The following is a 24058-nucleotide window of genomic DNA, read 5'->3' on the forward strand; positions in this document are numbered from 1 at the left end:
GGTTTGCTGTCTGCCTTACTGCCTTGCCTGGCTAGGTTTTCAGAGAAAGCCCCCCCGTTCTTTCGGCGTCATCTTTCTTTTTCATCTGTTTAACAATATCCTCTGGTTCCATTGTCTTCGTCAAACTTCTTTGGTTTGTGGTGTAAATGGGGGAATTTGACAGCTAATCTGTCATTTTTATAAACAATATGGGGTCAAGGGACAGTTGAAGAACCCTTGGCAGCAGTGGCACAAATATGTGTTGCATTGCCTCAACATGGTTCGCGTCTAACCTAGCAGTCTTTGGGATAGGCTATGCTCAAAGTGATATTTTCTGCGGATATGGTAATCAGCCAAATCCCAAGTAAAATCTTGGCATAGATAAATACATCTATTCTGTAGGCTCAAGCTTGGCTTGCATTCTTTTATGAAGACCAAAACTATTCATCCACACTGGAGTAGCAGGAAGGACATAGCTGGTTAAGTGATTTTTCCTTCCTATTTATTATGTATATATATATATATATTATCTCCAAATATGAATTGTGATTCAACAGTAAAATTTTCCCCAAGTCTTCAAAAGTCAATCAAATACTGAATGTCTGCATAGACACATTATGCTTATATATATGTATGTTTGTATGTGAGTGTGCTGGAGTATGTGGATGCATGTGTGTACAGACACACAAAAGCAATGGCAAATGAAAGGGTTCAACTTTCTCAAAATGCCTGCTGATAATCCCAAACCTCTATTTTCTCATATCTAGTATATATGTCAGTGCTGTTTGGCAAATATAATATCCACACTGATCAGATTAAGTCTTCCTCTGGAGCTTCTTTTACAGCTTGAGTTCCCAAACAAAAATGGAAAACAAAATGTTCATCACTCTTTTCAATGGAAGTAGTCCAAGGCTGAACGGGACTCCTAGTCAACCTCTAAATGAAACATGGCATACATTTAGAGGAGTATTTTTTTTTTTTTTTTTTTTTTTTTTTTTTTTTTTTTTTAACACTCCAACTGGAAGAAATGCCAATACATATGTGCCGCATTATGTCTGAGTTCACAAGCAATTATATTCCATGATGTAACACAAGCTGACGAGAGATAATGTTTAGTGGTTAGTGATGGGTACTTTCCTCTGAAGATTTAAGCATCTATTTCATCTATTTGAATGATGCTTTCAGAGCTTGTTCTCCACAATGTGTGTGTATATATATTTATATATTTATCTACTTTCCTTACGCTAACAAAAAAAAATCAAAAAAATTCATGTATCAGGATCAAAAATATTGGAGCAAGTGATATCTCTGAAAATGTTTATAGTCAGTGTGATGTCTGGGATGTTTGAGAATCTTTGAGGCTCAGTTTGAAGTAGTTTCAGCAAGCTGCATTTACCTGATAAAGTAAGGGATGGAATCTGATTTAGAACACATCTATCATTAAGTAGATTTGTGCATGGTGTGGTGTGTGTGGGGAACAGGTATAATGTGTGTAGACAAATCAGCAATGATGTGGGTAAAAGTGCAACATTAGAGGAACTTGAAGAGAAAAGTAGAGCAGAAGCCACCATAGAATCTCTCACAAATGGAGTTGCTGCTTTCCTTTGTTCATCAAGAGCTCTTACGTTTGGTTGAGTAATTTTTTTTTCATGAGAAAACAAATGCATAATTAACAGTTCTCTCTCTGTTGCCAAAGGGAAAATTGTCAATTCAACAGGAGCAGAATAGAGTAATATTTTGCTGAAGAGGATTCAGATCGCCTGAGCACTCTATCACGTTCTCATCCTTTACCTAAAATGATGTGAATGGATTTTTCCTTCCTAATTAAACACAATTCAATAGCTTAGGAAACACTACTTCCTAATTCCTTCTAGGTCAGCTAATGCATTTGAAAGTCACAAAAAGCACTGTCCAAATTATGTTCTCAGGAATAGTAAGATAGCTGTGTGATAAACATGATAAGCATCCAAGCCCTCCTAATTCCCCCAATGTTGTTTTTCATTTGTTTTAGATTTTAGAAAATGGAAAACCCATTCTATTAGTGTCCCTGTATTACAAATTATATGCTACATGGTGTAGTGGGAAAATGGCTCAAGTTCCCCAGAGGAAAAATAAGCACTACTGTCACACTCCATGGGTAATATTTTCAGGGCCTGTTTTTTGGTGTTGGCTTAAATCTTATCTGGATAAAGGTTGAGAGGATCAGATTGATTCTTAAAGTGGACAAAATATCCTTCAGAGCAGAGGGAAAATGGGTGTATAATGTAAGAATATCATATCATGCCTGAAGATATGTGCTTCAAATTCCCATACTTCCATAATCCAACATTTGGTGGTGGAGGGCTTGCCAACACAACAATAGGTCTTGACACAGACTATATTTCCAACTTGCTACTGTAGCAAGTGACCTGTGACAGCCTCTTTGAGGAGATTGTATCCACCCAAATACCTTCAACAAATATATCTTATTATGGCCTGCAGGGATTTCCCCTGAAGAGTAACCTTAAGTGTGGGGTGAAAAGCCTTGTTCCGCTCAGGAAGAAAGGGTCGGACTAAATCCAATTCATGTGCACCAGCCACAGAAATGAAGTCAGAATGTGACCAAATAGGTTTATATTTCTATAGCTTTACTTGGAAACTCCACTACAACAAAGGCGTGTAGTGCTTTGTTTTATTTTTTCCTCCCTCTCTGGTTTTTAACTTATTAGGCACTTTTGGAAATTCAAGTAATTTCAATAGCAAACGCAGCATCTACATTTTAGACAATGCATTCAACCAGATAAAATGTAATTTTCTGTGTCATAGGGAATTTGAATACTTGTTATAGGGAATTGTCATAGGGAATTTGAATACTTGTTAACTGTAATAGTGAATCATTTTATGTTAAACTGAGTTCCGGTGTCAGAATTGCAAATCTAAGTAATGCATTCTTGTTAAATAATATTTCATATATTATTAGAAAAAGATCATGTAGGAAACAATGCTCCAACATTCCTTTGTTTACCAAGATGGAAGGGTCTGTCATTCATATGGCCCATGTCGGACAGAAGAACAGATTTCTACTCCGGTTTTGATGCTAGTGTCACAAAGCTGCCACCATTTGAAGATGTCAGGCTAAAAAAACCATTCCTTTCCTTTTTCCATCTTCTTACAGCATTATTCTAACACATTCAACCAAGCTAAGCTCATTAAGTCTGTAAAAACCACTTAAGACTGTCGTACCACAAAAACAACTCTCTGAGTATAGCATTATGAGCAAAAAAGTGACTAGTAACTGACTAGCTCTTAATGTTTCTTAAATAAATTGCGTTCATACATGCAGTATTACAGCCAGTGCTGCTGGTCAGTACTCCTGTCACAATCAATTGAAGCTTCTACAGTGACAATGAGAGTTGAGACTGATCTTTCTGATTTGAAATAGAAACCACATGCCAGATAAGCCTCCTGGCATATAAAATAAAAGATACATTGAAAGAAAAAAAGTACAAATTCAGTTATGTTTTCAGAGGCCTGGTTTGTTTCTCAATGAAACGGCAACTAATACCTACAGAAGAAACTATGAATTTCTCTTGAAGAGAAAATCTGTGTTCAGTTGAATAGTAAAATCATCCCTTGAGCCGCAGCTCATATAGTTTATTTTAAACTTCTAAAACGTTTTTAGAGATCTACTGTCTTTTAGCACTCTCCCTTTTTACTGGCTTTTCAGGTTATTGACAGTGTGCTCCACTATTGAACAACATGCATGTCAATTTCTGGCTGAAGGTAATAGACTCATGTAGAGTGCAAAAGATGGTAATAGTGACTATAACATATGTAAGCCACTGTACTAACAAATTGCCCTGATAGCCACTAAACCGAAATCACATGAAAGGTCCCACCTTGAAGATTACTCTCTCATATTAGGCAATAATAAATTATTTCTATCATACATAGACTGTGAACAGATCCAAGTGCTTATCATTTCTGTTCTTCACATATTATTTAAAGTAAAGAAGAAAGCCCTTTATCTTAGTCACATTCAGTCATACATATAGCACAACATCTCCAAAATTTGACCACTGCATTCAACCTGTCATGGATGAACCATGAGCAGCATGCAGCCACTTAGCAGCACCCAAAGCACCCATACTTTGCTTAACAACACTTCAACAAGCCAGGATGTTTTTGTAAATCAAACAAGAAACATTTGTTTTTAACCACATGAGGTACATCGTCCCTTGGTTGTTGATTTAACAAAATCAGTTGTGGAACATTAATGTTAATAACACAATCCAACAACGGCACATAAGCATTGCATGTCACAAATCATGGATGCATAAATCACAAATAAAAAGAAAAAAGAGGAAAGAAAAACCTCTAACAGGTGAAAAGGTGAGTTTAGCTGTGAATGAAGAAGAAATATCAACTCTGTATTGATGCAGATTTCCTGAATTAGACTTAATGCCACAAACTGAATCTAAAATTCTGGGCATTATTTATAAGGACTATGTCATTGGATCCAATATAGCATAGGAGGTGAGAGGACGGGAAAGGAATGTATACATTTGTTGCACAATATCATGGAAGCTTCCCCTGGACAGTCATGTACATTTTAGAAATTAATATGGCCTGTGTTGTGTTTCACATTATGCACATATTCTGTTTGAATGATCAATAGATATAATCTACTAATGGGTTGACTTTAGGTCCAATGGCCTTCTTATGGGAAGAATCTGCTCACTGAGGTACTTTTTGAGCCAATGTCCTTTTTATATTCTCCCAATCTTGGCACCACACACTAATATGGCCGATAGCCTGGCAGTGGCTAATGTGTGCAAATTGTCATTGGCAGTCTTTTCATACGAAGCACAAGTGCTCAGCAGTTTTCTAGAAGGTGACTTCAGCATTTCACTCCCTTCCATCTCATTTACTCTGTAGATCCATTGTTGAATATACAGTATCGTTCTGTGAAGCGGCAGCTGCCCTTGTCTTAGACTGCCCTTGAGATTACAGCCCTCAATGAGGTTGAATACAGCATCGTGAAAAATCTGTCTGAACCCCTCTTTCTTTCTGTTAACCTTAGCTTTTAAGCTTTGATTTTCTCTAATAGCTCACAGGATATTTTAGAGCATGTTGAAGCTTCAGAGCATAAAGAATATTTGCGCCAAGACACGCATAATTCCCAACAAACATACACAACTTTTCAACTTCCTGACCTCTTCAAGACACTGTCTACCATTCCAAAAGTCATAATTAATTAGTTAATGCTGATATTTTTTTTAACAAAAGTTAGGTGACCTCCAACAATCATTCAAAGTTGAAAGGCAAATGGCATTGTTAACATAATTGTTTGAACACTATGGCAATAATAAATATTAAATACAGTGCAATTTCACTTGAGTCTGGTAAAATATGCCTCAGACATGATTTGTTTTCTATTGTACCCTTCTTTGTAAACGTCTAACTGCAATGCAACTGGGAAATATATGTAAAACATTAGTATTGGTCATTCTGTGTTCTCTGAGTGCATATCAGTGGGATTACTATGCTAAATCTATAAGTTTATTTTCGTGGTTGATTAACCCACTCATCAGATTCCCCAAGTTTGAGGAATATTATTTAACATAAAAAAATGAAATTTTGCTGTTTTTCCTCCAGCATGGCAATAATTTTGATATTACAAGACAGAGATATTTTTGGTTACTTGTTTTAAAATACCACCAAATTTCACTGGAACTGCACCTCCATCCAAGTGAACCTCCAAGTGATTGTCCAATCCAATTATATCCAACACAACTCAATGCTCCGAGGCATGCTGTTGGCTATTGAGTCTGATCAGGTGTTCTTTTGACTACTTGTACAATTAAGCAATTATTCAACCTTAAACAGAATGACGAAGGCCTTGACAGGAACTATCTTGTGCAAAAAGTCCATTGAAGCCTGAGCATTTCTTATTTACTGAATAGATTCTTAAAATGATAGAGGAAGCACGTGTAATGTGTCGAGGACTAATGTTGCTGCAACAGTGGATGAATGGGACAAGGTATTCTGTATTGTCACACAGCTGGCAGGTAATGTGCATCATATAGCATAAAATTCATAAAAGTAATTTAATAACCCTTAAGGAAAAGCTGTTGTGTTTTCATTAACATTTAGGTGCAGTGCTAAAACTATTCATCATAAATGTCCAAACCCATATCTTTTCAGGCACGAACACACAGCTGCAATGCAATTTTTTAAATCCAGTCTATACTCACTAATTTTTAATATATACCATTTTTGATAGATTTATCTATCAAGGTGGTTTCCCCATACCAAGTGCCCAAAAGCATCATTGGAATGTCATAGAAATGTCCTATAGGATGGAAATTCATAGAAACAGAAGAGTCAGTACAACCAGCGTCACATTAGACAAATTTAATTTGTGCACAAGAGGGAAGAAGCATGATAGAGAGTCTCAAGGCATCTGTACCCTTGTCCCGTCAGAGGGACACGTGAATCGATCTTTTATAGTCTCTGATTCAGGTGATACATGAGGAAGTTCTTTTTCCAACCAGTGAGGTGTCTTTTGTTCATGTATTGCGTGGTTTTCTATCGCCAATCAGTTTGTCCTGTGTCAGCAGGCAAAGGGGGTATTGATACCTGGTTGCAACCAGAAAGGGGGGTAGACGAGGGGTAGACATCATTCTGCTTCTAGTTGTGGGCACTGTTCCCTCTAAGCAGCACGTTTGCGCAATCGCGCAACGCTCCAGCGTTCTCCACACACAATAAAGCTGAACTGTAAATAAATTAAACACATTTTTTTATTTACAGGTCAGCTTGGATTTTATTTTGTGCGCAGCATAGATTTGCTGTTTGCGGAGAACTCTGGAGCGGTGCGTGATTTCGCAAATGCGAGGCTTAAAGGGAACAGTGGTTGTGGGCCCCCAGTGAGCTCTTTTTTTTTAGGACATTGTTTTATAGGTCAGGCAGGTTTTATAGGTCTTCTTTTTCCCCAAATCCATCTATCCTTCCATCCATCTGCCCCCGCTTATCCGGTCTCGGGTCATGGGGGCAAGAGCCGTAGTGAGGCCCAAACCTCCCTCCCTCGCCACCTGGTCCAGCTCCTCTGGGGGGACCCCAAGCCCAGCCGGGAGACAGTCCCTCCAGTGTGTCCTCGGTCTTCCCGTGGTCTCCTCCAGGATGGACAGGAGGCAGCGGCTCTACTCCGAGCTCCCCCTGAATGACCGAACTTTAAACCCTATCTCAAAGGTAGAGTCTGTCCACCCTGCGGAGGAAACTAATTTCAGACACTTGTATCCATGACTCGTTCTTTCAGTCACTACCCACAGCTCGTGACCATAGGTGACAGTGGGAACGTAGATCGAAAGGTAAATTGAGAGTGTCCTCTTTTGGCTCAGCTCCCTCTTCACCACGATAAGACCGGTACAGAGTCTGCAGTGCTGCAAAAGCTGCACCAATCCATCTGTCTATTTCCTGCTCCATCCTTCCCTCACAAGTGAACAAGACCCTGAGATACTTGAACTCCTCCATTTGGGGGAGGACCTTTTCCCCAACCTGGAGTGGGCGTTCCATCTGTTTCAGGTTGAGCAATGTCCTTGCCCACGTGAGCGTTGAAGTCTCCTAGTAGAACAAGGGAGTCCCCAGTAGGAGCGCTTTCTAGCAGCCGTTCTAGGGGCAACTCCAGAATAAAAAAAGTGTCCAGCCCCTCTCAAGAAGCCTGGTTCCAGACCCCACGCTGTGTGTCAAGACGAGTCGACTATATCTAGTCGGAATCTCTCAGCCTCGCGCACTAGCTCACTGGGACGCACAAACCCCTCCACCATGGTAAGGTGGCAGCTCATGGAGGGGTTTTTCCCCAAATATATAATAATAAAGTCATTTGAAATTCAACAGTGCATAAACATTTTTTTCAGTATAAAAGCCAATTAAGTGTACCAGATAATGATGTCAAACTAATTTCCATGCTACATCAATTCTTATTGTGATAGATTTCAACTTGACACCCACCAAAAATTTGAAAACAAAGGTAGAGGATGGTCCGTTGGTTGTATAAAGAAGGACAATATTGTCATGAATCTGTGCAAGACAGGTACATGTTTTTTTGTTGTTTTGTTGTTACTTTTTTTTGTTTCAAATGTCTGAGCCATGCAGCTTATCAGTGTGGATGAGCTTTTTTTGTTTACATTTAAGTAAGTAGTCGTTGGTTTTGTCATAGCTGCTACCCACTCAGATATACTATTTGGAAAATGAAAAATGAATTTATATAGCTGCTAATCTCTGAAAAATATATCAATCATTAAAGTAAGAATTTTATGAGACTGGAAACTGTATGTAAGTATGAAGGTTAAAATTTTTGCTTAGTCCAGGAACAAGCGATGGAGCTGGATGTAGTAGAACCTGTATGTAAATTTAATATTGAATACAAAATGTTTTGTGTGTGTTTATAAGATGCAAATATGTATGTATGGTTATGGTATGCACACATCTTCATATAGCCTATTTATAGCATAAGTAATGCTTATATTTAATTCTCATGAACATGATGGTGATAGCAGTTATGGTGATGATAGTAATACATAACCTATATATAACCTAGTTTATATTATTAGTTCTAAAAGTTATTTAAGTTGCTGTTTCTATTTCCATAGATACTGAACAATTTTATCCAAATTGTTGCTGACCATTTTCATTTGTTTTTGTGTATCTTTGCCAGTGCAAAAAATTACATGGACAATTGTTTTGGATGCCACACTTTTAGAAACATGTACTGATTTATTGACAGTCAATGAAAAAGTTTTGTTGTGCTACTTAGCTGCGTGTCTGCAATCGCAAACTGTCTCACCATATTAAATTCAAGTCAAGATAATTACTGTCACTGAAAATAAAAAAATTCAGGCAACTATTTCTGCACAGGGTTAAGAAGGATCACTGACAGTCTCACCTGCTGTACAATATTTCTTGCCTATATGCAGAGGATCAGCTGCCCCCTGGTTTCCCCACCATAGACATGGGCCCACAGTTAAAAGTGGTGGAACGAACACGCACTGCCACCATGCTCTGTGCCGCCAGCGGCAACCCTGACCCAGACATTTCCTGGTTCAAAGACTTCCTCCCGGTCAACACCACAAACAACAATGGCCGCATTAAACAGCTCAGATCAGGTAGGTTACCCCAACTGAAAACTTCAAAGTAGGGATTTTCCTTTCTTGTTTCCTTGAAAAAGAACTGTTCCGTGTGTTGTCTCCACTGTTCTCTCATCCCTTTCTTCCTTCTATAATTTAGTATCTCATTTGGCTTTTGTTTTTGATTTTTAGGTAATTGTATAGTTCCTACTATTTCCTGTCTCCTATTCTCTGTACACCCTGTATGTGTGTGTTCCTTTGTCTTTCAGTGTTGTCATTGGCTGTTGGGATTATCTCCCTTCTTTGTTTGCTGGCTTCTGCCCTAACTTATGCGTCATTGTTCACTGCTGTGACTTTTTAAATGATGAATTCCTTTGCTATTTCACATTTACTTTCTCTTCCACTGCATTGGTGCAGTACTTCCTTTTGTGTGTGGATCCATTTTCATCCTCTCCTGAGTCTTTTTTTTTTGTTTAGTATTTAGTATTTTGTTTAGCTTTACTCAGAATCTGCAAAGCATCTCAACATTTGTTATTTGTATGAAACAGAAACTGAAATTATTAATTCATTAAGAGTGCTATTGTTGCAATTTTACTCTGGAAAGAGGGACAATTCAGCCTCTTTTGAAGCATTTCATTTGACCTTGATTATATTTGAAAATATCTTGTTAAAATCACACTCTCAAAGCCACGGTAGTGAGTAGACTTGCAAATAGGCACTTTCCCCCAGGCACCTGTTTTTAACTCTACCTCCCAAACATTGCTGTGTAAATGCAAGCTTTGATTTTATTTGCCTAAGCGATACCATTTTTTTTTTTCATGTTTGAGGCATAAAAAGGGTTAAATAGTCTAAGAAAAAAAAAAAAACGGGTCCAGCCACTACATTTTAAATTTGTAGTCTTGTATGTTCAACCACCTGTCTTCACAGATTTCACAACTGTCCTTTGTTAAATCGTCTTGTTAACCTTACTCCCTGGCTCCCATGTCTTCAAGAGAACTTTGTCGCTTTAATCCTTATTTCTAATGTACCACTTTGATTCACATAGAATTTAATAACAAATCCTTGTTAATTTCTCTTACATCGAGAATATAATCATATTCTTATGCTGTCTTTCTTCTCTTTATATTTTTAAATCAACAGAATCCTTTGGTAAGTGCTTAGCTCCAAAGCACACATCACCCCCCACTAATTTCCATGTGTACAACAACTATTAAAATGCATGGCATGCATTTTACTAACAGATTAGTTTCAGGGTTACTGCAAGAGGCACACACACTTTCCTCTCACCCCACAATGTTCCAGGTTCCATGGTACCTCTGCCAGTTTAGTCTCACCTTATCTGATGATTTTAAATGACCTAAACTAAGCACAGTTCTGCCATATACTGACCTGGGTAATAACCTGTCCTCACATGTCTGTTACTTACTCACTGACCCACCACTTACTCACTTTTAAATTGATTTTATTTATTCATGTATTTATTCAATTAAGAAAAAAAGCTATGACATTTTCAGGAAGTTTAGGGAGGTAAGCAATTCAAGTCAAGCAAAGGGATTTCAGGTTTCTTAAACAAGTCTGTCCTTGCTTTCACACAAAGTCCTCAGTCTTTCCTTTCAATAGAGGGTCTTCAGAAGCCATGGGCATTTCCAAATGCCACCTCCCTGTGGTTTATCGTTGTAGAATTGCTTCCATCTGACCTATGATTTTTCTATGATGAATCCTGTCTTTTTGCCAGTAGAGTTCAAAAAGTTCTTATTCTTTTTCTTTCTTTCTCTCCTTCTATTGCTCTCTCTCTCTCTCTCGTTCTCTCTCACTCTCTCTCTTTCCTCTAGTACCTTTATTTACATACCCTGTTAAATCTAATTTGATTCTTCTTCCAAAGCCCCCAGCCTCTATCTACTCGTACTAATGCTTCTTCTTTCTAATCTTATTTGCATTCATATTATCCACCCAGGTGGTACACCAATAAGAGGTAAGAGTGCTGAACTGACGTTCACAGAATGAAAATAATACAAATTCATTCTTGCTGTCAACTCATCCATTCAACTGAATCACTTCCATTTTTGTCCTGTTTATCAAGTCCAAACCCATTGCATTCACATGGACCTTCCTTCTTATTTGTCCTGTTTTGTTTACTAAATCTGTCTTCCATCTCTTCTTTTTTTACGTTTTTATTTTGTTCATTTATTTTAATCACTTATTTAGTTATTTATTTATGTATCCATTTATTTAGTCTATGCTTTATTTACTCCTTTTTATTCTGGTTTCAAGAGCCTGTTTAGCTCAGTTGTGATATGCTTGCCCTGGCTCAAATAAGCATATCCAATGACAATTATTTTTTAAACTATATTTTTTCTGTTCATTTTTGTTTTCGTTTTGGCCATAGCAAATCATGCGTCCCTCTTTTTGTCCAACTAAAACAACCAAGCATTTTTCCCCCTTAGCTGTTCTTGTTCAGCACTAAAAGTATGACAGATGCTGTGGAGTCAAGCAGGCATGCTGAAGACAACACTGCCTCTCATTTATTTTTATTTTTCTCCCAAAGAGTTCTTTCTATCTTTGAAAACTATTTTTTCCCATTTCTTCTATTTGCTTTCCTCTCCTGTACCTCTACAAAAAAGCCCCAACAACCACTTTTTTGATAAAGTTTCTACGGTGCTTTTTTTCTCTTTCACCTATTTTTCTTACTTTTCTTGGGTTTGAAGAGTATTTTACTTTTTGACTTTTTTTTTCTTCAGGGTTTGGGGAATGCAAACACTAGAGTCTGGCTGGGACCCGATTGGCTCATTTTTGCCTTGTGACACAGAGCTGGAGAGTTGTTGATTCATAAAACCATTTTTCCCTGGTTATGTGACACCACACTGCTGATCCCATTGGTGGATTTTAATGGGTGTCTTTTGTAGCTTTCACAAGCTAAAGCAGTGGTTGGTTATCTTCTTGTCGGCTTCGGCCGTGATTTTGAATTTTGTCTTCTAATAAAAATGCATTTTATTTTTCAGCTAAGGGTTGTCAGAAGGTTGTAAGTTGTGCTGACATACATTTCTTGCCAAGATTTGCATGTCAAAACTTTTGTTACAGAGGGTTATATGTTGGATTTGCCTCACATTATTATTCAACTAATATTTTTCCAAGTAAGAGCAGCAATTTTCATTTTTTTTTCTATGTGCTGCACTTTTTGAACTTCACCAGGGTGAAGTAAGAAATTGCTCTATACAAAGGATATTACATTTGTGATTGAATATGCTAAAAGTGACACCTACAATTTCTTTATTTCAATTGTCCTCCCTTGTTATGCTGCTTTCTTATACTGTAAACCTCTTTTGTTTGATCCATGTTTCCCTGAAGCAGTATCACTCATCCTCATATTGACCAGTCCAGTGACATGTTGTATATTGAGGGTCTTGCCCCATTCCTTTTAGTGATACATATATACAGTATATGTATATGCACACATATATATATATATATATATAATATCAGGTTGTTGTTTTTTTTACATCGGCGCTAGGATGAGTGTCCTTCTAAACACTATGACTTTTTTTTTTTCTTTCCCAAATTGAGTTAAGAAAGTTGGTAATATGGAAACAATGATATTTCTTAGATAATGTTTCCCTATGGTTGACAGGGTGTTTTTTTTTCATTTCCCATATTGTAACTTTAGGCCTCTTAACAGAAACAGTGTATTTGTAATAAAATGTCTTGCATGAGTATCGTTTTCCAGCAGTCCCAACCTGTTGTATAGTAGGGAAAGATGTCTCCATTTTGCCTCAGCCAGTGGATAAGACTCATCCGTTTTATTCAAAATCCCTTAATTTTCCAGACAACTTTCCTATAACTGTCCAACTACTGAGGCTTTTGAAGACATTGCAGGGCATTGGTCTCTCTGAGGTTTAATTTCTATTGTGTACCTGATGCATATTGCAGCATCGTAACCAAACCTACCCCACTGCCCCCGTCTGTTATTCCCAACCAGGCGCCCTCCAAATAGAACAGAGTGAGGAGTCTGACCAGGGCAAGTATGAATGTGTGGCAACCAACAACGATGGAACCCGCTACTCTGCCCCAGCCAATCTGTATGTCAGAGGTAGGAAACAAGCCGACAACAGAAGCCATATTGAAATGTTAAAACTCATCACAAACCTTTAAATCGGTACTGAACTCTGCAAGTGCCCTATCTATTAGTGATTTGTAAGTACACTTGTAGTCTTTATTTATTTATTTTCCTTTTTTTACTTGACATACCTGCACTGATTTGATCCTATGTATTTGCATTGTTATGCATATCAGGTCCTCTGTTGACTTTCCTTATTTGAACCCAAGTGACTTGACTGCTTGCTGTGTTTATCTACTAATTGCCTTTCAAACCTGACCGTTGGAGGGGTAGAGGGTAAATGGCCGTCCCCAACCAGCCCTGACATTTTCCCTTCTAGTGTAAAGAGCCTATTTCTCCCTATTAATCAACATTGGAAGGACAAATTAAAGCTCACTGTTTTAGTTTGTAATAAAATTACCATTTGGGAGTTTACGCCTGCAATGTAAAAAAAAAAAACAACAACATATCAGACTTCACTTTTCCTTGACATTAACCATTACAGGTTAAAAATGTTGAAATATTCAGTTTAAAAAATTAAAACATTCACTATGATAACTATCTTGCAGGTAGAATCAGCTTCAGACAAACCACTCGTGATTGTGGCTTTTACTCTAAATAGTTGTTAAGTCTCCATGTGTGATTTGAATACTGTATACATCAATAATCTTGTAACATAATGAAATATCCCTGAAAAAACACAAAAGTGTATATGTGGTACATCATTCTATATGTGTGTATTTCCAGAATTCTGTGGTTCAGTCCTATGGTTAGCTCCTGTAAGTTTAAAAAAAGTTGAAAAAAAAAAAAGTTTATATATTAATATATGTATCTATTTGTTGAAATTGCTGACCACATGACTGAGACGGAATTGAGTTCAAAGAACTCTAAAAATGTTTGAGCTTTATAAGCAGGGTGGCAGGGATGCAAGGGGCTCCCCGCACCGCTGATAGAAAGTCCTTCGAATTGTTTTGGTCGCATCTGAACACCTGAGTCATGGCCTTTTTACTCTCTGTGTTTCCCTTGTTTTTTTTCTCCTTTCATTATTTAATTTTATTCTGCATCAATATCCCTACATTCCTCAGAGCTGCGAGAAGGTTGGTCTGTTTTTGATTCTGAAAAAGGGTTCATTTATTTGCAATGAAAAAAATACATATTAAAGATATTCTACTGTTGCATATCCAGGACCCTTTTCAAATGTTACATTTTTGGTGTCATAGATATATTATCTTTCTTTCCTGAATATTAATTTTACTTGTCAGGTCTCTATCATAATGCTACTGTTCAAATGGCGGTGCATGTTTGCATATATGAAGTGGTTTGTTCGGGACAATATCTGCATCTGTCCTACAAATCTGTTAGCATGGCCATCTTTAAACGCTTGTGTCTTGTCCTGCCCTTCGTCCCATTCCCTAACCCTGCCCCTTCCCTGTCAATGTCTCTGCTTGGCTTTTCTCACACTTAATGGCATAGCATGTCAGTGAAGAGTCTTATACAAGATAAGTTGTGTTCTTGATCCAACATGTTTAAACAATTCAATAAAATTCATGTTAACACAGAGACAGAGCACTTGTTTTAATGAGCTCCTGGATCAAATAGCTCCTTCGCTGACATTGTTTCATGTTAGCACTGGGAAGTTCATCCATGGTGCTCTCTTCTTGTAGTTTGTCACAGTCAATCTCATGTTGTTTGTTGTACTCACGACTAGTTTTAAAATATGAGAGTAACCCTTTTCCCCAGAGAACACTTTTCCTCTGATGAGGATGTTTCTGCACAGGAAGTCTTAAAAGAATGATGTATTTAGAGGGTTATCCACAAGACTTGACAAATGTAATGATATTCAAATGAGCAGGATAATATTATGTCTGCGGGGAGCACGATCCAATTGGATATTAATTACATTTTGAGTGAGAGAACCATTATATTTAATAATGCAAGCACTTTCCCTAGATTTCCTCTCTGGAGAGCTGCAGTTTGCTCAACTGAATGGGCTTTTTGAATTCAGCAGGAAACTCCAGTCATGAGTTTCATGCATTCAATTCAAGCAAAATCTGCACAGACAAATGGTTTCGAGATGCAGGAACTTTACACAGTGGGGGGAGGCAATCGATGGGCATCAGAGATGTCTTAAATATTCCGTTTTTTTGATAATCTCAAGAGAATACCGTAAAAATGTAAAAATGTCTGCAAACTAAACTTGTAAGTAATACTGACATTTATAACCTGACATGCTTACAATAATACAATAATGTTTAACCCTTTGCATTACTCCTGGTTCTGGGATGAATAACTAGAGTTTGATGATTTATTTATTTTCCCTTAAGGATATTGTTACTTTATTCTAAAACCTTACTGCACTGGTAGTCATGAAACACAACTCGAATAGCACAGTACACAATACACAACCTATTTTCTTCTGACCTTGTTGTCACCTATTTTTTTGCACTTGTTTTTTGCATCCCTCTTCCTTTGACTCCCAGAAATGCTTCCTCTCTAAGCTACATATTGTTCTAGTACGCCATACCCTTCAATTGTCCATGATGCTTACCATGTTCATAACAAATGTCATACATATAAAGTCACTTAAAATACTCTTGTTATTTGTACTTTGATTGTAATATTTTAACTTTCTACATATGAAGAAAAATAAAACTTTTGTCATCTAGAGACGTCAAATTATATCTCTTGCTTGAAGCAGGTATGAGTAAAATGTTTGGCAAATAACTGTTTTATTCATGGTTCACGTGGTCCACATACAAAAAAAAATATAGAATAGCACTGAGAACCAAGTTCCAATGTGTCAGTTTTTTTTTAATTGCACTGTATACACAAAAATATGTAAATCATATGAGATGACACTTTGCCCCCCAAAGATAAAATAATAATAATAATAATAATATTGATAGTGTGTTGTTATGTCCAGTTGACTCTTAGCTACTCATTCTTATCAGAAGTATCTTTCCCGCGAAATCCTAGATTAAGCACACATTTGAAGAAACAAATGTAAGTTTCAATTCAAGTGTTTACCATTCAATTTGAGAAGGTTACGTGGTCATTATCTTTGCTACTTTGAAACCTACATTTTCATAATGATGAATAATACTTTGCATTAATTTATGATGTACATATCACCATCTTTTAATGTGGTCTTGTAGTAGTAATCACCTAGCAGTTTTAAGCTCCATTGTAATATTGTCAAAGACCTTTGACATTTGTAGAGTTGCATAAAAACAAAACATTTTTTCTCATCCTCTACACTAGTTAAAAATCCCACCTCTCTTGTGCATCTGCATGGCATTATTTTAAATTACAGGTAGGTAAACAGTCACCAAGTATTGCTGTACAAAAATGTTGGGGAACAAGGCTTAGTGCTCTTATCTCTTGGCACCCATGTAGTAGCCATAGGGCCAAAAGGAAAACATGTCCCATGTGATGTGTGGAAAATCTAAACGTTTTTAAATGCCAAACATTGCATTTTGCAGTTCAAGGGTATTTCGTCACAGCCTTAAAAGTACAAGAGCATAGAGAAATAAAGACTATAACCCTCCTCCACTGTTATGTATGCACTTTCTTTTTTGTCTACTGTATATCTGTCTAATGTGACTATATGATGTGACATTCTCTCACTTCAGCTTCAGAAGTACATTGTTATATCTCTGAAGTGCTGATGACCGCCCATTACTTTGTGTGCTTTGGTTTGCTTGTAGGCTGTGTTTTGTGCATGGTGATTGTGTTGATATTAACCCATTCATCATTGAAATCACTCAGATCGAATGTTTTCAGAAGTGTTTTGTTTACTTTCCATCAAACATTCTAGTTCGTTGCAGTGATAGTGATTTTCTTTTTTAATTATTGAAATATCTTCATGCTGTATATCCTGAAATATATGATCTTGGATTATGTGTCAGTATGCCATTGGGTTTTCACACATTTTTTTTATCTTTTTTACAGTACGCCGGGTGCCACCACGATTCTCCATTCCTCCCACAGACAATGAGATCATGCCAGGTGGTAGTGTCAATATCACATGTGTGGCAGTGGGTTCTCCCATGCCATATGTCAAGTGGATGCTGGGTGCTGAAGACCTTACACCCGAGGACGACATGCCGATTGGACGGAATGTCTTAGAGCTGACAGACGTCCGGCAGTCAGCAAACTACACTTGTGTGGCCATGTCTACCTTAGGGGTGATAGAGGCTGTGGCACAGATAACAGTTAAAGGTAAAACTGCTCATTCACCTCATTAATGTGGCATATATTTTGTTTATACATAATACAGCATGTGACCCAAATAATAGTAGTAAAATAATAATATAAAAATAATAATCAGCAACTTACATGAAGGTATGTATAGTCACCATTAAGTAGTTGTTTATTATTCATTAAGCATGAGGTGAAAAGCTAAAAATTTAGTCCAAATAGTAGGAAAGTGATATATGAAAAATGACTGAGGTTACATCTTTTACACTTTGACACTTTGACACTATAGTGATGCTTTCAAAATGTTTCACATACTGTTTTCTGTCAGAAATGCATTTGCATTATCCACCAGTTCAGCCTGTAACTGCCCTTAAGAACTGTATTTTCCTTTGACTATCAGTGACTCATAGAAGATTCCTTAAAGCTTTGGACATTTTTTTTTTTTATTTTCCCACTGCATTAGATGCCAAATTCAAAAGAAAGTACTTATCTTGCAGCTGGAAAGCTACACAGCCACCAGCTCACCACATTTCTTTAAGCTACAAGTGGGAAGGAGCGGGGACAAGGAGTTTGCAAAACATAGTGAGACTTGCAAACTGTCCTCCATGGGTTTAGAATTTGGTGTAATCGTGTAATCATGATTACCAGAAAGATATCTGAGTCTAGTAACAAGTAACACACATTGGCCCAGAGAGACACATAGTTTTTTGCAGATATAACTGATATTAGTGACAATATAACAATCTGACACCTCACATACCTCTCACATAGATTATCTGAAATGAGATATAAATACAATCTATTGCCTCGATATCTGTTGCTATTCACCACTGCTTGGAAAATGAAAGTAGTAAGTTTTCCTGTTAAATTTTGAAGGTGATAGAAGTAAGAAAATCCAAGATTAATGACCATGACATTTCATGCTGCTGATTATAGGCATTGTAAATAGAAAAAGAGTAGCTTTATTGTCACTGTAATGTTCAAAACAAAACTATACTTTTAGCTGTCATAATTTCATTCACGTCAAGATATGTACTTAAGTAGATAATTATAAATAAGATAGCTTCTAAAAATATATATATGCATTTATGATATATATATATATATATATATATACATATATATATATATGTATATGTGTGTTGTTTTCCAAATATAAACAGTTGAATTTAAGTAGCGTTTTCAGTGTTTGTACTTGAATAAAGTTGATATACCTTCATTGCATTGCAAGTGAAAAAACTGGAAAGGATATGGTTGCTACAAAATGAAGTGTGTAATTTTCATTTGAGTGTTATGTGTATCCAATAATTATCACAGCATTGCCCAAGGCTCCTGGTATTCCTGTGGTAACAGAGCGCACAGCAACCAGCATAACATTAACATGGGACTCTGGAAATCCTGAGCCTGTGTCCTACTACATCATCCAGCACAAGTCCAAGTACTCAGATGACTCGTATAAGGAGATTGATGGTGTAGCCACCACACGATACAGTGTGGGAGGCCTCAGCCCATACTCAGACTATGAGTTTCAGGTTGTGGCAGTCAACAACATTGGAAGAGGGCCACCCAGTGAGAGCATTGAAGCCAAAACAGCTGAGCAGGCACCCAGTACGGCTCCACGACAGGTCAGAGGTCACATGCTCAGCACCACAACGGCAATCATTCAATGGGATGAACCGGAGGAAGCAAATGGACAGATCATGGGATACAGAGTCTATTACACCACAGACTCCACCCAGTATGTCAACCTGTGGGAGAAGCAGATTGTCCAGGGATCTAATTTTGTCACCATCCAGGGCCTCATCCCCAATAAAACCTACTATATCAAGGTTTTGGCTTACACCTCAGTTGGTGATGGGCCTCTTTCTCCAGCTCTTCAGATAATTGCAAAGACAGGAGGTGAGCTTGCTTTTATAACCTCTGCCAAGGATGTATGATTGGTTAAGTTGTTATGATAGTTTTCTATCTGTCTGTCAGTAGGATTAAGTATGATAAACAGTCAGTGGTGGAATTCATGGAAGTAATGTAAATATTTTCCCCTGAAGAAAAAAAGTACACAAAAATTAAATATGCTGCCTTATACTGAAATGTATACACATTACAATGTTTTTTTTCTGTTGAGGCCATGTTCAAAATTGAAAAAAGACACCCCTATAAGTGTTACCCTAAAAGAATTGTTGCTTGTCTGCATGTAGCTGTTCTGGTTTGGATGCCATGTGGCCCCTGAAGCCTTGAAGTATGACTGTACTGAAGTATGGCTTTCTTGGTAATGAGTAGAAGCAGTGACAAATCAATTAATCTTCACTTTCTAATTTTAGTTCCTTCACAGCCCACTGACTTCAAAGGAGAAGCCAAATCTGAAACCAGTATTTTACTTTCATGGATTACACCAGCACAGACTGGACAAGAAAATCAAATTACTGGATATGAGCTAATGTACAAGAAGCGGGATGACAAAGAAGAGGTAATTATTTTTCAAAATCATGCCACATTAGCAGTAACTTCAATATGTGTAATGGCATTGAAATAATCTCAACAATTAATTCTTATCATTCTTACCTCAAGGAATTGAAAAAATCTGCAAACACAGTGTAACATATCTTTACTGGATTGTGTAATGGTAGTATAGATAGGCTTTCATCCTTGCTGACTAAATCTTGGGGATTGAAACAAGTCCTGCAAACTTTAATAGTTTATCAGATAACGAATGGATTTTGTACCACTTGTCTTTAAAATAATATGAATGTGAAGCTTTATAAAAAAGCTTTCTGAAATGTAATTATTAGTGTTATTATTGTTATTATTATTATTATTATTATTATTATTATTATTGTCAGCTCAGGGATTAATGGGATGCTTTTGATAGAGAAGAACAAAAGTCTATGGCTGTGGAGGTTCTAAGTTATCCATATCATGTTTCTTTCATCATAGCAACTCTACTTGCACAGGGGTTTCTTTGAAGACCTTTTGCTGAAGTTCATAAGGACTAAAGAAGCCTCTTAGATGAGAGGCTCAGTGTCTGAAATATAACAAACTGAACATGTCTCATTGCCATGATAAAATTTTACTGGGATGACTACTTTATATATATATATATATATATATATATATATATATATACATATATATACATATATATATATATTTGGGACAAAACATTATCAAGGAATAATGTCGTGATTTGACAGCAAATACATATTTGCTGTATTATACTGATAAAAAGAGTTTTAAGATTCCTACTTAAAGTCCTACTAGAATCCTGTTGTTTTTTTGTTTTTTTTTGCAAATGACAGCCTTTCATTACCTTATTGTCAGGAGAGGATTTGACAATATGAATCATTTTTCACAGAAACATATCAGCTTTGAGCCCACAACAACATATCTACTGAAGGAGTTGAAGCCATTCACAACCTATAGTTTCCGGCTGGCTGCCCGTAGCAAACACGGAGTGGGGGCTTACACGAATGAGATCTCCGCAGAAACCCCACAAACACGTAGGTTTTCTTCCTTATCTCAGCGTGTTTTAATAACTTAAACACAAATATTTTCAAATGCATTCCAGAATTTATGTTTGCTGCAATTTCACAAACATTTATCCTGAGCCCAGACACCGCAGTGTTTAACGTTAAAGGGCAGATGCATTTGAAAATAGTAAAGATGTAAGCATCTGATCTTAATGAGTGTTTGAATCTACTTAACCGTGCAATATCCACTTTGAAAATGTTGCCTTGTCAGTTTAATCTAGGCTTTCCTGTGAAGTCTCGGGACAAGGTTACTTTAGTTTGCAACATTACTGACTGTAAGGCGGAACTTTAAGGCTGTTCAGGCATTCAAATATGAATTCTGATGCCTCATCTGCTTCATTAAACAACTGTGATGTATAATTTCATGTCAGGGCACCATTGACCTATATGAAGCCTTGTCTCTTGACATTGCATGTCAGCCAAGAATAAGGTAACAAAAATTTGCATTCATTTATTTTTAGATTGAGCTTTCTGTGGAGCACTATGCTTAGAATCACTTTTCTGTACTTTCAAGAGATTTTCACAAAAATGACACTGGCATATTAACTCCCAAGTCAAATTACAATTTTTAAAGTCGTGAACATCATAGAAAGCTCAAAATAACTATTGTCTTTGTAATTTTTGGAACCAGAAGACCTCATATTTATGGAACACGTCAAAGTAGGTTCTCCAAAATTACAAGTTAATTTGATCTTCCTTTGCTTATCAGTTGGAAAAAAAAATCCCCTAGAGTCTGCATTTGGCATTCAACTGTGGACATTTAACATAAATCTGAGGTCTCTGAAAGACAAAAGCAGTGATAAGGTAGGTATAAAAGTCCACTCACTGCCCAGATGAATGTCCTGATTTAATTTATGGAGTCAAAGAAGTGCATGCCAATGTTATTAGAATCTAATAAATCAGTCGTGTCTCCTTGGGAAGTTCTCTGTTGTACAATCAGGCTTTTACCACAAACCAACAGGCTTCGGAAAGGTTGGTGACAAATACAACTTTTTGTTTTATTTTGTGTTTTTTTTCTTTTGTTTTTTCAAACTAGTTAAAGCATCAACCTTTATGGTTTTGGATTGATGGTAACTGCTTGCCAAATTTAATTACAAGCTATTAGTAAACCTAAAGTGACTTAGTTTATGTACAAGTTCACATCAGAATGTTAAAATAAAAAATCAGGTTTGTCAGTTAAGATACTACATACTGTATAGATGTTCTGTATTAGGGTGTGTGATTTATTTTTTCGCTTTTGTTTCTATTGTTTGTTTCAATGCTAAGGTAGGTTACCAATTGCAAAAGCTGTTCATTTTCCAACAAACAAACCCGCCCTCCCATTCATCATCGCTGTATACACTTGTGTTTGTCTTCATTTTTGGTTTTCTTTGTGTTGTCTCATTTGTTTTAAATGCCATGCATTTACCCACATATGTCCTTGTGCACTGTCCTCATTTTATGTTGTTTTATTTTCCTTTTCTCCTTTGTTTGGACATTTCTCCAATCATCCGCCCAATGAAAACTAAAAATACACTTGAAAATGACTGAACGAACAACCAAACAAAAAAATAAACAAAACAAACAAACAAACAAACAAACAAAAACCTGTTCTAAATTCAACCTACGGACCAGAACCCTCAGGCCCACCGCGGGAAGTCAAGTGTAATAGCCACAGCTCCACCAACATCCTGGTAAGTTGGAAGCCCCCCCTGCTGGAATTACAAAATGGGATCATTACACAATACACCATCCAATATGCTGCAACCGAAGGAGAAGATTCCACTACACATCAAATTACAAGCATCCCTCCAGAAAGTTCAGAGTACCTTTTGGAAAACTTGGAAAAATGGACTGAGTACCATGTGACAGTTACTGCTCATACAGATGTTGGAGCAGGACCGGAGAGCCTGCCACAGCTCATCCGCACAGAGGAGGATGGTATGTGTTTGCTAAACAAGCTCCAGCTGCTCTTAACCCACCCTCTTAAATACTAACCAGCTCGCCTTAATCTACAAGTCCCCTCTTATTTTACATCCCCCTCTGCCTGCCTCTAATAAGACTCTTGCCACTTAACACTTTTAGCCCAGCTGTGGACCAAATTTTTTTGGCTACACAAACTGGGACCCACTTTGTGAAAGCACTTTTTGGGGCTTTTTTTGCCTTACGCTGCTCAATTTCAACACATGGTATGGCATTTTCAGTAGCAGGCCTCCAACTTCCACCTGTCATTTTTGAAGTCTCGTAACAAGCTCTGCAGTGTTTTTGAAAGGCAGCCCTTTAGGAACTTGGCAAACGGACAAGTTCTGGACTTTGGGACTAACAAATGGTGGAAATTGTTTTTTTTTTTTTTTTTTTTGATTTTTTAAGGCCATTTCTTCTTTGGACCTTCTTTCATGTGATAGAATCATTTTTATTCATCCCCCCCTTGCTTATAGCCAAAATTCTTGTAGTGCTTCAAGCATTTGAAAAGCTTGAAGTCCCCTTTTGGCTCCACTTTTCTATTTTGGCAAAGCACATTTTTATTCCATGTTTTTAAAATCCACTCTTCCCATTTTTAATGTATCAAGATTAGGTCAGGTGACAGACCTGTTCTTACTGTTGTTTTTTAACCCCTTACCATTGTTGAAATATTGATGTCATGCGGTGCTTGTTGCAGTTTGCTGCACTTTTGTGATTTTTTTTTTTGTCTTTTTTTGTGACCGCAGTATTTTGCAAAGCAGCTCTGGCCACAATTTTTAAGTCAAATGACAGGGTTCTCTATAATTTTGACCCTTTTTTTTCTATCCCATGGTGTTCCTCCAGTTCCTAGTGGGCCACCTCGTAAAGTTGAGGTGGAGGCTGTCAACTCTTCATCAATTAAAGTGATCTGGCGCTCACCGATGCCCACCAAGCAGCACGGTCAGATCCGAGGGTACCAGGTGCACTATGTCAAGATGGTAAATGGCGAGCCCACAGGACAGCCAGTCATCAAGGACATCCTGATTGATGATGCCCAGGTACAACACCTTCCTCAGCCATCCACCTCTTTCTTGCTGCCTTTATATTGCTCTCAGTCTCTTTCACATGTGTTACTGCAAATTGTAAGGCCTGAACGTGTACATTGCTATATTTTTTTGTGCCAATGACTGCCTGCTGGGGAGTTTCCATCTGCATTTGTTTTCCTTTTGTCTGTTTTGTAA

At 37.3% G+C, this 24058-nt stretch overlaps 1 protein-coding gene across 29 annotated transcripts in view; it reads left to right on the top strand.

Annotated features, from left to right (window-relative positions):
- ptprda (protein tyrosine phosphatase receptor type Da) overlaps positions 1-24058 on the top strand; it is a 128953-nt gene that overhangs the window by 70557 nt on the left and 34338 nt on the right. For 11 of the 29 annotated variants that reach the window (XM_086165884.1, XM_086165893.1, XM_086165887.1 and 8 more), the window contains exons 5-13: positions 8934-9122; positions 11038-11055; positions 13057-13167; positions 17125-17394; positions 18691-19272; positions 19692-19837; positions 20723-20867; positions 22512-22817; positions 23682-23875. In XM_086165884.1, coding sequence (XP_086022010.1) covers positions 8934-9122; positions 11038-11055; positions 13057-13167; positions 17125-17394; positions 18691-19272; positions 19692-19837; positions 20723-20867; positions 22512-22817; positions 23682-23875 — 1961 coding nt within the window. The remainder of the gene's footprint in view (positions 1-8933; positions 9123-11037; positions 11056-13056; positions 13168-17124; positions 17395-18690; positions 19273-19691; positions 19838-20722; positions 20868-22511; positions 22818-23681; positions 23876-24058) is intronic. The other 18 variants (XM_086165906.1, XM_086165900.1, XM_086165903.1 and 15 more) reach the window with 4 other exon arrangements.

Source organism: Fistularia commersonii, chromosome 19 (assembly GCF_037954325.1).
Source record: "Fistularia commersonii isolate RoL2024-O1a breed Wild chromosome 19, RoL_Fcom_v1.0, whole genome shotgun sequence".
NCBI lineage: Eukaryota > Metazoa > Chordata > Actinopteri > Syngnathiformes > Fistulariidae > Fistularia > Fistularia commersonii.